Source organism: Diabrotica undecimpunctata, chromosome 1 (assembly GCF_040954645.1).
Source record: "Diabrotica undecimpunctata isolate CICGRU chromosome 1, icDiaUnde3, whole genome shotgun sequence".
NCBI classification, from domain to species: Eukaryota; Metazoa; Arthropoda; class Insecta; order Coleoptera; family Chrysomelidae; genus Diabrotica; species Diabrotica undecimpunctata.
In genome coordinates this window covers 198,367,881-198,384,179 of record NC_092803.1, presented here as the reverse complement: position 1 = coordinate 198,384,179, position 16,299 = coordinate 198,367,881, and the positions used below count along the sequence as shown (strand labels likewise).

The window sequence follows — 16,299 nt, the reverse complement described above, 5'->3', positions numbered from 1 at the left end:
CAAGAAATGACAAAAAAATTTTAGAAACAGCAGAGATGAAAACACTTAGAAACATCGATGGTAAAACACTATGAAACAGAGCTAAAACTACAGATATACGACGTAGATGAAAGGTGAAAATCATCAAAAGCTGGGTAAGAAATAGAAGAGTAGAATGAAACGCTCATATAAGGCGAATGATAATAAATGTAGTAGTAACGACGACAAAAGACAATTCCTCAATGAAAAGACGATCAGTAGGAACACCGCGAAAACGTTGGAACGACAAATTACTGGAGACACATTAAAAACATTTAGAGTCATGTCTACATAAAAAAACGAAGAAGTATTTACTACGTAAAAAGCCAGTATTTCACAGTTTGTAAACGTTTTTATTAATGTTATTGTATGTTTGTACAATGCATTTGCAGGCGCCGATTGGTTGCTTATTTTTAGACTGTTATATTTACTGTAACCAGTAACTGCTAGCTTTAACTTTCTTCCTTTTGTAATTCATCATATGCAGTTATGTCCTTCTTAACAAATCCTGTCTCTTGTTTCGTGTTTAGCATTTTTGCGATGTTAATCCAATTATACCTCTTACATTTTGCCAATTTCAAAAGATACTAATTTTTCAATCTTTGTTGAACGCTTAAAGTTTTTTAGGTTAAAACATTTCTATGTCTTATGCGAACCTGCGTATGAAAATAATACCGTGTGACAATATTTCTTGTTTCATTTAGTTTACTTCCGAAATTACTACGTTCCGAAATAAGGTTTTTTTGTGTCTAATTCCATCATTATTTTTTAATATGTTTTTCTAAATATACTCTTCTTACATATCTTTGCCTTTGCCTCGAATTCATAGTAGCTTTATGTAATTACTATTATCGTCAGTATATTGCATCTAATGTTGAATATAAATCTTTCCCCTTTTATATTCTGAGCTACATCGATTCAGTTTGTTCTCACTTTTTCTACTCATCTGGCAACGTACAGGTGGTCTTCTTTTATCTCTTTTTTCTAAGTTCGTTTTATGCAACCCAATCTCAGACGACTCTAGGCGATTGATCGCAGAGTCCTGGTCTTAATGCTATGTAAAAATACTGACCAAATGCAGCATTTGATCATTCTTTGGCGTAATTTTGGATTTAAACTGTGGTTACAGAAGAATGATTACATTTTTAGAACCGTTTTGTGCGAGCTGCTTCAAGTCTGCATTTGATCTCTTTACTTGGGTCTAGTTGGTCTGTAATGTAGCGTCCCAGATATTTAAAGTTAGTAACTCTCTCAATGTTTTGATGATCTATCTGTAGGTAAGCGTTGTAGTGAGGTTAGCAACTAAATATCATAAATTTTGTCTTAGACGCATCCATTTTTAAACCAATTTCTGTTTCTATCATATTTACAATAATCCAAGAACTCTTGAAGATCCTGGAGACTATCCCATAAGATAACAGTGATGTTAGCGTATCTAAGACATTAATTATTTCATCATTGATTTTCACTCGAAACTCTTTATTTTGCGAAGCCTGTTTGAAAATTATATCCGAGTACATATTAATTAACAGCGGTGCTACGATGTCTAACGCCTCTTTAAATGTAACATTCCTCGGTTGATCTTCCATCAACTTGTAAGACTGCTTTCTGCTTCCAATACAAGTTTTATATGATAAGTAGCCCTCTGGGTATCATAGAAAATCACCTGGTGAGTTAGGTTTGATAATTTATTAGATTTTAATATGATCCCATAAAGAAGAACTAACTGGATTAGTATCGCGTTGTAGCAATACTATAAACTCCCATCTTAACCATTCTCTGGGTATTTTGCTACGTTTTTATATCTCATTGGATATTATATTTTATTATTTCTTAAAATCAGTATTACAGAATTTAAAGATATCTGACTGTATTCATATGGATCAGCAGCTTCTCCATCTTTGAGGACCAGAATTGCTGGCTCAACGTTTTTAAAATCAATATCCGGACTTGTTGTGGTATTGGTTATTTGTTGTTCTGCTCTAAGATCTAGAACAATTTTCTCAAATTTGTCGCAAGATAAAGAGCTTCAGCTTCAGTTTATTTATCTTTGTTCTTACCAAGAAGTGATCCGAGTCACTTTTTGCTTTAATGTCTTTCCTTTGGAACTGTGTAGTTCTTACTATCATATTGTTAGCTACAGCAAATTCTGATAATCGTGGACAATTATTATCGTTAGCGGTATCGTGTAAACTATGGGTCCCAATCACTGATTTTAGAAACTCTTTCCTTATAGAATAATATATTTAATCGTAAATGTATACAATTAGTAACATTTTTATCTTTTTCTTCCTTCTTATATTTAGGCTTTAAAGCCTGTTTCTTCTTTAATATTAGCCTCCTAAATTGTTTAAATTATCGCACCATCTTTTTCTTGGTCTGCCAATACTTTTTGTCCATTTGATGACTTACCTCGTGCTATTCGTACGAGTACAACAGACTTTTCCCTGATATTTGTCGGAGTATTTTCATCCCTGCTGTTTCTAGTAGTCGTCTCATTTGACACGTGTAAGGTCTTGTCTTTGCAGTGTATGTTATTATAGGTCTAATTGCTGCTTTATAGATTCTTGTTTTTGTGTCTTGTCTTAGGTGTTTGTTCTTCCAGATTCTGTAACCATGATCTTTACGTACTGCTTGTACTATTTCGTCCATTGTTATATTAAAGAGAAGTGGGCTTAACGAGTGACCCTGTCTGACTTCGCTTTGTACTGGTATACACTGTGTTAGTTTTCCATTTATCTTTGCCCGTATTCGATTATGTAAGCAGATATTTTCGATGGTTTGTACAATATTGATTGGTATGTTTCTTTTTTACAGTAGGTGTAAGACGTCTTGCTGGTTTATTGCACTCGATGGCCTTTTCTGTGATTTGTCTTAGTACAAATACAGCGTCTACGCAGGATCTTCCGAATCTGAATACTTGTTGTTCATATGATAAAGTTGTTAGTTTATCGATTTTGTTGGTTAGAACTTTTGTAGTAAGCTTAAGTGCGGTATTCAGTAGATTTTTATAGTATTACATAAACAGTTAACATTTTTATACTATTTTCTATTTGCACCATGTCAAAGGGATAAGCTTTTTTGTGGAAGGCATATTTTCTGCAGTCACCTATTATTAATAATCGGTGTAGTAAATACTGATCTTGATTTAACGAGCAGAATTTTATTTACCCTATCATTTATTAATTTTACTTTTTGCTTTTGTGCTAGAACAGAGTAATTGTAAACAAAGACTGATGTGCACGTCCTTTTTCAGTTATATGTGCTAGGGATTCATATGTTATATATAGTTGAACATATTTGTCTAAAATAAATTCACAACAGAAATGGTAGTTGGTTTTTTTACTTAAAGTTGTTGAATCCTAAAAACGTCTTTTTTAAGAAAGAGACAGTGTATATTTTAGACCATTTTTAAATTTTGGAAGAGATTTTTGTTCATTTTTACCTTTTTATACTGTGATATGTCTGTGCACAGAATATCATAACCAGATCATACACAATTTAAATAATTAAAACAATGAAGCATTTTTTTTGTACTTGTCACGATCTGCCGCGAATTTTGCATGTGGCTGATATATATTTTTGTAAGCCATATATAACAGTTTTTGCTTTTTGGATGCAATACACGTTACATAGATATTTTTGGGATAGCGTGTATTATCCTCCACTTTTTCGCATATTGTCTAATGTTTTTTCGATTAGCTCTGGCATAGAAAACAACCCGACAGTGTTTTATCGGCTGATGCCGGGATCCACGGCGCAAACCAACAAATTCCACACATTCTATCTGCAGCAGAGGCCTGATAATGGTTTTACTTGGGCGGACATTAAGGTTAATCATCCTCTGGATTACGAGACCGTTAAGGAGTATAATCTGACGGTTCGTGTTGAGGTAAGTAAATATTTTCCTCTTAACTTTACGTTGTACTTTTAAAGAGGTAAGTATAATAATTAGGTGGAATATGGAACGTGCAGTAAAACCAGACGGTTAAAGCTATTATAGCGATATATGTTTATGGTCAAAAATTAGAGGAATGCAAGAAAAAAAACAGACACAATATAGAACAGGCATATTAGCTCAATTTTAATTAAAAAAAATGTTATCTGAAGTTTTATAATGGAAAATTGTAAATGAAGATATAGTACACAATAAAAACAATTTAAACAACTGAAAAGATCAGGGGGTCATTTTGAGGGATTGAAATGGGACGAAAAAAAAAAAAATTCGGGCAAAATTTGATATGGTATCAAAAAATTTCACATACAAAAGTTGTAGATAATATAAAGATCTACAACTTCTGTTATACAGTGTGTAAAAGCCAAATGGAATAAATTCATTATTTAGGTTACTGTACATATTTATAAAAAATCCCGAAACCCGTCAAATTTAAATTATAACTTGACATTTTTTAACGTGAAAATGCAACCCCTACCTTCAACCCCCTTAGAATGACAGGTACAACCCCCAATTTTTAAAATAGGAAGTATAGGCTTGTGATATATCGTTTGAAAGGTCCTTTCATTCTCCATTCAAAAATGTTGTCGCTTTCAAGTTTATTAAGATTAATTAAGATAAAATAAATTAAAATCATGTGGTTACCGAAATTCGCTAAAATATACTCAGAAATTATTTCTCGTTTAGGTCTTGATAATTAGAAAGTGAACAAAAACCATAGCAATGTGATTTTTAGATGGTAATCATTAAAAAACTTTAAAGAATTTCCGTGGCAACGTTATTTTAACACGCATTAGTAAATTGTTTTATTTAAGTTGTCAGTATTTTAATTTAAGTAAAAAGTTCGTTCAATTCAATTCTGAAAGATGGTTAGATTAACGGAAATGCATAAAATAACAGTTTTACAAATGATTGGTTACGGAGATAACACCCGAACACAACAGGAAGTAACTCGTCTATTTCATGAGAAATTTCCTAATTTACCGCCTATATCCCAAGGAACAATAAGTAAAATAGAGAAGCAGTTTCGCGAGTTTGGTCATGGAAGGCAGATAAAAAAGCAGCTGCCAATGCACTGAGTGATGAACTCAAATTAGATGTGTTGCTTGAGTTTCAGGAAAATCCACATACATCGAGTAGACAGGCATCCACTACATTCAATGCTAGCCATACATCGATAGTAAACATATTAAAAGAAAATAAATTGCATCCCTATAAGATGGTACCTACTCAGGAGCTCATCGAAGACGATTTTGATAGGAGAACTTTTTTTTGTGAGCAAATGATGCACATGTTGGATAACAATATTATCCAATTAGAAGACGTTATGTTTTCTGATGAGTGTACTTTTTCACTTAACGGTCATGCTAATCGGCAAAATTGCCGCTACTGGGCCACGGAAAATCGTCACTGGATGAGAGAAAAACACACTCAATACCCTCAAAAGGTTAATGTTTGGGCAGGGATTGTAGGAAACAATATCATTGGTCTCTTTTTCATTGAGGGCAACTAAAATGGCAACAATTATTTGGCACTACTTCAAAATGATGTCATTCCAACGTTGGCAAATTTATATCCTGATCCAGGAAACCCTCCAGTTCCAGCTAATACGATATGATTTCAGCAGGAAGGAGCACCACCACATTACCAACTTAATGTCCGGCAGTACCTCGATACAATATTTCCCAATCGGTGGATAGGGAGGCGAGGATCGATTGAATGGCCAGCGCGATCACCTGATCTTACATTATTAGATCTCTTTTTATGGGGATATGTGAAGAGCCATGTGTACAAAACTAAACCTTCTGATTTAAATGACTTAAAAGAAAGAATAACGCTTGCGATTAGGTCGATCCTTAGACCATAAAAACTGAGCAGTTTTTATGGTCTAAGGGTCGATCACGCCTGTTATGTTAAATAATGTTAGAAGACAGTTTTATTGAGATTAGGATGTTGCCAAGACGTTCGCGGTGAACATTTTGAACATCTACTTCATTAACATTCATAGTTCTTTTTCATGTTCTACATTTTATTACGTTTTGCATTACATTTTAGTTTTTGATTGTATTGTAGCGAATTTCGGTAACCACATGATTTTAATTTATTTTATCTTAAATTATTTTAATAAACTTGAAAGCGACAACATTTTTGAATGGAGAATGAAAAGACCTTTCAAACGATATATCACAAGCCTATACTTCCTATTTTAAAAATTGGGGGTTGTACCTGTCATTCTAAGGGGGTTGAAGGTAGGGGTTGCATTTTCACGTTAAAGAATGTCAAGTTATAATTTAAATTTGACGTGTTTCGGGATTTTTTATAAATATGTACAATAACCTAAATAAAGAATTTATTCCATTTGGCTTTTACACACTGTATAAAAATTAGGTGAAAATATCTATATAAAAAAAATATTTATATGAAAATATAAAAAATTAAGAAGAGTCGTGAAGAAAATCATCGAAGAAGCACAGAAATTGGGATTGGAACTATATGAAGACAAAACCAAATATATGATCATAGGAGGGACAGAAGGGAAAAAAGATGTCTTTAGTCTGAGGTCTGTAAGTGGTAAAAGCTATAGTTTTAAAAGGTACAAATTTGAATACCTGGGTGTAGTTTTCGATAAAAATGGAAAAGAGAAATGGAAGCTCGAAGCCAGAATAGCAAAAGGGAATAAAAAATTAGGTAGTTTAAGAGACCTACTGAACTCAAAATACGTTTCTAGACAAGGTAAACTCAGAAAATATAAAACAGTAATTCGACCCACAGTAACATATGCCGGTAAGACATGGACATTAAATAAGAAGGAAGAGGATACTCTGGAAAGATGGGAAAGGAAAATATTGAGACGCATATTCGGAGGACGGAAGACAGAAGATGGTTGGGAGAGAAGAACCAACAATGAACTAATGGCTTTATACAAATAACCTACCATTACCAAGTTCGTCAAGGCACAAAGAATCAGATAGTTGGGACATGTGGAAAGAATGGCAACAAACAGAATGCCTAAACTAATAACCAGAAAATTAATCGGCCCCAAAAGAAGAGGTAGACCCAGAATGAGGTGGATTAGTAAAGTGGAGGAAGACCTTACACACGTGAAGGTGAGGGACTGAAAAAGAAAAACACAAAATAGAATAGAATGAAGAAATATTGTACACCAGGTTCTTCAGAGTAGCTAAGAATATTTTATATACACATTTAAGTTAAAGTTTTGCGTAAAATAATTGTAATTAGTTAATATTAGGATTATGTTTAAAAAAAATGCCCTAGGCCTTAACGGCCTGTTGTGCGTAAAAAAAACAACAAAAAAGGTGAAAATATATTTTAATGTTTTATTAATTATTACAATTTTTATTTTTAGACTAAACAATTTAAAAGTTTTGAAGATATTTGTGTTTTTTCGAAAAATACCACTTTTTTCAACGACAAATTCCATGGCGAAATGTGTTCTTTCACTTCTGCTAAGGCTCATTTTCTTCGTTAAAATATCTACTTTACCCAAGTTTTTAAAAAAGTACATAAAAATGAAAAAACGCAAAAACTTACTATTTTAATTTGAATTTTTCGATTCTTTTTTGAAAAATTGAACATTTTTTATTTTTTTCGCATGTTTAAAATATTGTTAATTGACAAATATTAGACAGACTTACCTCTACAGTTTCTTCAATTTATTAAACAAAATTAGGTAAATAGATATTAACCTATTAGTGCCCAGATTATTTTTTCGCAGTTTTTAATGTGATGCTAATATTTTTTTGGAGCAGTGTTATTAAAAAACATAAAAATAAATGAAATTACGCATTCGAATTTACAAATCACTCGGTATATGATGTTGTAACGCTAGGAGCTAATGGGTGCAAAAAATACAAAATTTATTTGTAAACAGATCTATTTATTTAAAAACTGAAATTAATGAAAAAGGAATTTAAAAATTTTGGTTTGTGTGATAGGTAACGAAACAATCAATACAGAGACGTAAGTTACATTTTTTACACATCGTTCGTGTTAAACTTTTGCAAAATCTTCCAGCACAACGTCTTTTTTGTCCTTTGGAGTTTTATCCACTAGGTATTCCATCCTATCATGTAAGTCCTGTAAACAATGCCCAATACTATTTTCTGTTTCTAATTTGAATCCCAAACTGTTCAAAATTCTGATCCATTCGATTACTACCACCCATTTTTTTGTTATACTCTGCAAGTACTGATGGTCTGCTAACTTGTACTTATGTGTCTTTTTTCCTTTTGCGAATAACGTCCAAGATTTGTTATTGGATTGATGCCATATTTATTTAAAACAATGCAAACTACGTAATTATCGACCCACTTAGATACTAGTACAGCATTCGTTTTACTAATAGTACTTTCATAGTATCCCCTTTCCTTTTGCTGAATATCTTTTTTAGCTAATAAAGGACAGCTCCTAGTTAAACGGTTTTCCTTTGCCCCCGTATCCATTCAAATGTAAATAAGACAATAAACTAAAGGTAGTAAATAAATTGTCAAAGTAAAATAAGAATAAAAAAGATTTCAGATTATCAGGTAGTTCTTCTATCATTTTCACCAGTGATGCTGCCAAGTTTTCAAAGTTTCTTTCTATGTCAATATCAGGAGTTATAAATTTCCCTTAATATATCTCGAAATCAATCAAATTGCCCATCACTGTATTTAGGTACCAGACTTAATAACCAAATCGTATGGGTTTGGCTCTTAAAAATTGCTTGCAGCTCTGTTTACCTTAGTATTTGACCATAATTTTGTCGAAAGCCAGATCTTTTTCAGGAACAAAATACTTTCTAAATATGTCCTTCACTTTATTTATAAATGGCCGTATTTTCCAGAGCTTATCACCTTTATCAATATTTGCGTTAGAATGCAAAGTGAATAAGCCTTAAAATTGGTTCAAATCTGTTGGGTCTTATAGCATTATATACAAGTTCATTTCTAGTGTCAAGACTTTGCTCCCAATACATACGCTTGTTGACAAGCTTATTATAACCACTTAGAATCAATATAGCAATAAAACATTTCATTTCCTCTGGCGAGACTCCTGGGTCGGGTAGGTTGATGAAAGTAGCATATTTGTTTGTTTCCTGTACCAGGAATTTCTTCATCAATGAACATTTCGAGTATATCAACAATTGATATGTTTTCAAACAGTGATAATCTGACTCAGGAAATTGTTTCTCGTTAGATGTGAAATTTCCCGGGATTCAGAAACTTTTGGATACACCATATGAGCAGGTGTAATGTTCTAACTTCTGCATCAGCAAGTAGCTTACGTTTGCTCAAAAATTGTCAAAATCGTCTTTCTAGAATCATCTATCTTGTCGTATTCTCCAAAGGCTATATTAATAGCTTCTTGAACAGTCAGGCCTTTTTGAAGAACTACAGCAAGGCCACTGAAATATAAAAAAAACAACTTAGTAGGTACATAGTTCATTTTTAAATTTCAAAATTTAAATATTAAAGTTGTATAAACACTCTGTATACTAATACTTCGAAAAATGTTACTAAAAATACCATACAATGAAAACAAAACATATGATATATTGGTACAAAATATCATGTTTTTTTTTCTAACAAAACAAATTTCTTAACCGAACAACTTTTTATTTGAAAAAATATCAAAGCTATTTGAAAAGCTAAAAATATGTATTTATATTTTCTTATACTATTTGTTTTCTAATATTAACTTTATTATATAAAATAAGATTTATATACTTACTCTTTATCAACGAAGTCCATTATTTGAAGCTTTATTTGTTTCGTTATATTTTATCCAGGCACAGATTCAAAACAGTTCTAATAAAAGCGCACTTTTACAACAATGTAAACACTAGCATCTTCTGACAAAAAATTAATCTATTTTCAACTGAAAATTTGTGACGTAGGCGATAGAAGATCTATTTAAATGGCACCACTTTGCCGTTACATAATCGTAACGCTAAGAATTAATTGGTTAAAATCAAGCAGCTTTACACATGCCACTCACAAACTCTGTATGCAGTCCAAAAGGATATTGATACCACTCTCATTAATATAATCTCAGGATCCTCAGTATATTCCGTAAGAACAAAGATTGATGACAGAAAGATAGAGCAACTGAGAGAAAGAGAGATCAGCTGAGAGAAAGAGAGATCAGCTGAGAGAAGACGAGACATCTCTATCTCTAATAATAATAATCTAATATTGTCTAAGTTGTAGATTTATATTATTTACAACTTTCGAATATGAAATAAAAAAAACAGTGCAAATCCGATATACAGGAAAAAAAGAACGACTGACTATATAAAAGTCTACATGTCATGTATTGTAATGTAACTGATAACGTTAAACCATCAATAAGTATAAGAAAAAGTTATCTACAGATGTATATCTTATTGTAAATACTTCCTATATATCAAAACTAATTTTATTCCTTTAACATACATAATGTAGATGGAAAAAAGTAATACATTTGTTTAAATTTTTGTACAGAATAATGGAGCCCAACAACTGGCCTCTGAAGCAACTGTGTATATCCAACTCGAAGACGTAAACGATGAAATTCCGCTGTTCACCGAAAGAGAACAGGAAACGGTACTGGAAGGGGAGCCAATTGGAACCAAAGTTACTCAAGTCAATGCCATCGATAAGGACGGAACTTTTCCCAACAACCAGGTAAATTATTCTTTTATATTATTTAAAACATTCAGAGGAGTCATTTCCTTTCTAGTTTATTATTTGGATGATCTCCGTATAATTTTTTCTATTTTCTTCTATTTTTTAATACATTTTTGACTTCTCTTCATCTTACAAAGTCCTTGTAAGACTGCGATATGCAGAACTTGAATAGACAAAAACAGAAGTATCAGGACATATGCATAGCCAGTTCTTAAGGTTTTTTGGAATCTCATCAAGAAGTCCGAGCTGGATGAGTTTTAATGGTCAAATGAAGAATAGTAGGTCCGGAGTGTCACAGTACGTTAGGCCGTTGTATCTTATTGTTATTGTTGTTGTATATTGACTATCCCTTTGTCTTAATAAGCCTTTAGTATTCTCTATTTGTGGTCCTTTTCCCATTTATTCTTTGGGCTTTTTTTTTTGGTCCTTTAATTTTATTTTGTTATTCCATCGAAAAGTTTTCATCGATTTTTAAATTATGGATGTTATTTATGTAAAAAAAGCAAAATCGCATTTTTTTTCTGCTTATATTGGGCAGGTCATCTAACAAATTTAGCAGGTTAAAAAAAATAGTTCCGTAAAAGTGTCAGGGGATCTATAAATTCAAAGAATGTAGAGATTAAGTTTCGTATTTTATACTAAGAAAAACTCAAAGAAGACGTCATTTAACAGAAAGTCATACTTTGTTACCGCAATCATTATTTGTAGAGAGAATTAGGATGCCACCATGAGGATGGTCATACCTACCTTTACTTAATGATTGAGCAGTTCATTTCCACTTTTTTTCTGGACTATATCAGATATCTTAACTTCAGTTTTAAATTCGGTTAGTATACCATAAGAGTCTTTTCAAGAGATATATTTGCAAAACTCTGTAGCTTTTTTGTTTTAATTTTGTCATCTTTCTGACAAACTTACTAATGTTTCTAAAGTAATAAAGTAATAAAATGGGTAACTTTTCTTCAGGTGTACTACTTCATCGTGGATTCTCCTCGTAACGAAGGCAAAGACTTCTTTGAAATCAACAAAGAAACAGGTGAAGTGTTTACCAAAGTAGTGTTCGACAGAGAGAAGCAAGGAGCCTACGCCTTGGAAATTGAAGCTAGAGATGGAGCACCGTCAGCCAGGCCGAACAGCGACAACGAACCCAATTCAGGTGAGTACCTCATACATCTATAAGTCAAATTTACTTAGTTTACAATATTGTAATAAATATATTAGTTTCTTGTGGAACATGTGTGAATATTCATATATACTCGTATTCAAAAAAAGTTTTAAATCATGTTATAAAAACTGTAGTATATTAATAGTGTATCGGGTGAGGTACTGGATCAATTTGGAAATTATTCCTTCTAGTGCCTATACGCAAAAGACCGTAGGTGTCCTTCACTCACTTTGGATCTCCGAAAAAGTGCAAGAAGTGATTGGCAATAACAAGCCGGTGGCTAAAGAAATTAGTTCACATTAGAAAGAAAGTAGTTCACAATGACCAGAAGGTGATTCAAGAATTATAAGAAGCTGTTGATGATAATCAGAATGCTAAAGATGATAATATGATGACTACTTTGTAGAATGAGTGCAGAACTTTTTGGTTATATCTTTATCTATTCTTCCTTTTATAAATAATTGTACAGAATTATTCACGACAGTAACCTTCCGATCGTTGGTGATCATTTTTTGTACTTCTTGAGCGTCCTTCTTGTCATCTACCATCACTTCTTTTATCTACCCTATATAGTCATGTGGAAAAGAAGAATACATAAAGATATGAATGATAAGTTCAAAACTTACTTTACAGGAATATTCTCGTTTCATCTTTAGCTTTCTTCGAATTTTTGCAGCTACCTTCCGGCCATTGTCAATCAAATAAGATAACACTCAACAAAATTCTGTGATGCCTAAGAGTCAACATAGTAATGCCTCTACTTTGTTTTAACTAATAACTGAAGTAATTCAAACAACAGCTCAAGTGTTTGTTATACACACTTATATATCTAATTCATGAAATTCTATCCGAAACAGTTTTCGTATAAAACTATTTTGCGCTCGGCAATAAACAATACCCAATCCGCAATATACTGAGTATTCTAATACTCAATTAATCTATTTGCCTTGTAAATTTTGATGCAGATTTAGCACCAAGGTACATACCGGAAATACAAAGTTATCCACATTACTCTAACCGTAATAGTTGCACCTGCAATTTCGACTTAAAGACAAAATCTTCCCAACTACCAACTTATGTACATAATCAACGATAAACTTCCAAAGCGATTCTGTTTCCGCTACTAAAGCTTTTGCACCTCAAGGTGTAAGTATAATGGTAAGCACGACGAGAAGTGCAAAGACTATCGGGATTAAGACATAGAGCCCTAATAACAGCAGAACACTTTAAAGAGACAGTAGCGGCGCAACCGTTTAACACTATGTTGAATGTCTAATTACACGATTTCGTAAAGAAATATATTTTTTAGATACTCACTTGGGAACTTCGCTCACGTAAATTTATTTTATAAATAAAACAGTGAAACTAGCGTTTCTTAAATTAATTTTAGTTATTCAAGAATCTGTTTTTTATTATTGAAAGCCCTTTTGTGTTCTGCTATAGGTTTTTTTAAAAGAACTACCAGTTTGACCAATGTAAGTTTTTGGGCAGTCGCCACATTTAAGTTTGTATACTCAACTGTGTAAGTGCTTTTTCTTTTGACTGTTGTTGTTCTTAATATATATTTTTTTTATGTGTTTGGCTATTTTTGTTGATATTTTAATTTTAGTTGTTTGCAGAACAGTGCTACGCAGTTGCATAATGTTAGCTTTGACATTTATTTTTCTTTGTCACAAAAACGACAGCTCTGACTATCTGATTTGCTCATTTTTTTTAGATGATATCTTAGAGGGCAATGATCAGTGAGGAGGCCAGTGACCATTTTGATATCTTATAACTCATTTCGAGAAAGCGATTGGTTGCAGTAGGTGACACTTTTTTAAGCTTCTTTTCTTTTCGTTTCTTTGTCCTGGTGTCTTAAACCAATGTAATCTTAGTTGATTAAATTCATAGGTCGGGGGTTTTTCTCTGATGTGGCTTTTCGATAGCCCACAGAAGGATTCTGACCCTGGAATATGGTATTAGCCCCTTCGTTTGCAAGGCTGTCAGCTTTTTTATTTCCTAGAATTCCCTTTTGACCTGTCACTTCATCAAAGTTACTTTGTTGCATTCTGTCAGCTTCTTGAGGGATGTTTTACAGTCCCAAATCAACTTTGACTTACAAGTAAAAGGTTAAAGCTTTTAAGGAGGCTTGACAATTTGATAAAATAAAGCTTTTGCCCTACGAGTGTCTTAGTCGAGACATTCTTAGGCACTAATCTCTATAGCACATATTTCTTTCTAAAAGATAGTTGGGGCATTTCCAAAATATTTGGATAGCCTGAAATTGGGCTCAGTAACTCCCACTACTGCCCTTTCATCTAACTTATATCTACCTGTATACCATACGAGTGAACCTTCTTTAAGTTTCGGTTCAACCTGTTCACCTATCTGGTGATGTTTTATGACCATCTCAAAGGGTGCTTCGAAGTCAAATTTGACTAGCATAGCATATGTCTGTCTGTCGTTAGAATCCAATGAAATTTCTTTCAAGATTTTTATATGGCTCTTGATCTCCTGGTTTCATTATTTGTGTCACTCATAGTTTTAAAATGGTAGTTTCTGCCTCCGTCGCATAAATGCAAGGAAGGAAGGTTCAGCATGGCCTGTAGAGCTGCAGTGGGGCATTTTAACATTGCCCCCAGAAAAGCTAGCCGCTGCAATTTTTGCAGCTTGGTCTTAGCTGTTTTTCCTGATGTTTTGCGGCAGGACCAACTTGCCACCAAGGCTCTGGATAAGATTTTTTCGACATGTCTATTCCAGTTGAGTTCTTGATCTATGGTTACCCTAGATTTAAAGTTATTTTGATGGGGTTGATATTTAGGCCCTCCTTCGAGCACCAACTTTTACCTTCGTTAGGAAGTTTACATGAGACTAGATATAGTCTGGTCATACTTGCCCCTAATTATACAACTAGGTCATCTGCGTAACCTTGGGATGTAAAAGCAGAATCATGAAATTTATTAAGCAGGTCATCCACGAGCAGAGACCACAGCACGGGCAGTCCTTACTTGGTAAGGACCCTTCTGGAGCAGTCCCAGCTACCTGTACATTTTGCCCTAATTAAAGAGTTGTCTGACCCTTTTTCTAAGTTTAGCCAACTTCTTGTTATAGCAGGCACCAGAGAACATCCCTTGTGGTTGTCTTCTGTTTTAATGGACACCTTCATTATTATGCCTTTATTATGGTATTTTAGTGACTCAGAAAGCTATGGAACGGAGAATGATCAACATTAAACTCAGCGAACACAAGTCCAATAAAGAAACAAGAAGACGAACAAAAGTTAGATGTACTCCAAAAGATTACCATGTTAAAATGGAACTGGGCAGGACACATAGAAAGAATGGAGAACAACCGTTGGACGAAGCGAGTTATTGAATGGTGACCAAGAGCAAACAAGAGAAGTAAAGGCAGACCTCAAACCAGATGGACTGATGACATTAAGCGAATGGCTGGTCACGACTAGATGCAAAAAACAATTAATAAAAATAAATGGACACACCTAAGGGTGTATTACATCAGGCGATGAATGAAATAGCTGTTGATGAAACTGATGATGACATTTTGAAGTTGCTATGAGGCTCTATCTAGAATTTCCTTTGTCTTGAGCGACGTATTCAGTTCCTCCACACCTCTTTCGAGACACTTTTTATAGGTGTCCCAATCAGTCTGTTTTAGGACTGGATATTCCTCAGAGTCCTCCTAAAACTACATAAAGTCAAAAGGATTGTACACGGTTGAACTGACATTGATGTGGAGATTTTAATTAAGTTAACAATACACAGAGGGTTGTATCTAAAAATCCAAACTGACTTAATAATTTTAGAAAAGTGCTTTTCTGTTTGGAACAAACGGTTTAATTCGAGAAATAAGAAGAATTACAGAAAGAAATGTTAAATATCGAGGACATGCTATGGTTTCTTTAATTATCTATTACTCTTGTCCAAGCATTCTCTTTCTCTGGATATCCTTTATCCTATGCTCTTAAATTCATGTAATTTTTAAAACATTCAGTTAATGAGTGAACTGTTTAGTCCTATCACGCATTTTTCACCCTGTATATATTTAGTATATTCTATTACAGATACTTGCATCTCAGTCGAAATACGTCATGTTGTCAAATTGTTCGTTTATAGCCCATACTATTCATTTTCGACTAAGCCAAGGAGTAAGGTACGTGTCGTAAGATAAATGTCGAAATATTTTACGTTTCCTTTGAATTCCCGAGGACAAATATCCGAGGGCATATTTTACTTGCATCAGCAAAACCCTTAACTATCCATCAAGATAGCTTTACGCTAAAGAGCTATGCTGTGTTCCCGGGCTTTATGTGTCATTTTCTGTAGAGACACAGGAAATGAAAATTGAAATTTCTTTCTGGGCTACAATGACCCTTGACGTTTCGAGCTTAAAAAGAATCTAATTGTTAAAAGTTTGAAATTTGATTAAGAATTGTTTTACACTTTTGTTACGAACGACACTCGAATCGGGCTTTTGAATAATGTATATTT

General features: G+C 33.3%; 1 protein-coding gene across 1 annotated transcript in view; it reads left to right on the top strand.

Moving 5' to 3' along the window:
• The window catches only part of LOC140436978 (neural-cadherin-like), an 89,528-nt gene extending 74,362 nt beyond the window's left edge, over positions 1-15,166 (top strand). The window contains exons 7-10 of the mRNA XM_072526174.1: positions 3,721-3,910; positions 10,459-10,641; positions 11,611-11,800; positions 14,985-15,166. Coding sequence (XP_072382275.1) covers positions 3,721-3,910; positions 10,459-10,641; positions 11,611-11,800; positions 14,985-15,166 — 745 coding nt within the window. The remainder of the gene's footprint in view (positions 1-3,720; positions 3,911-10,458; positions 10,642-11,610; positions 11,801-14,984) is intronic.
• Positions 15,167-16,299: the final 1,133 nt, after the last annotated feature.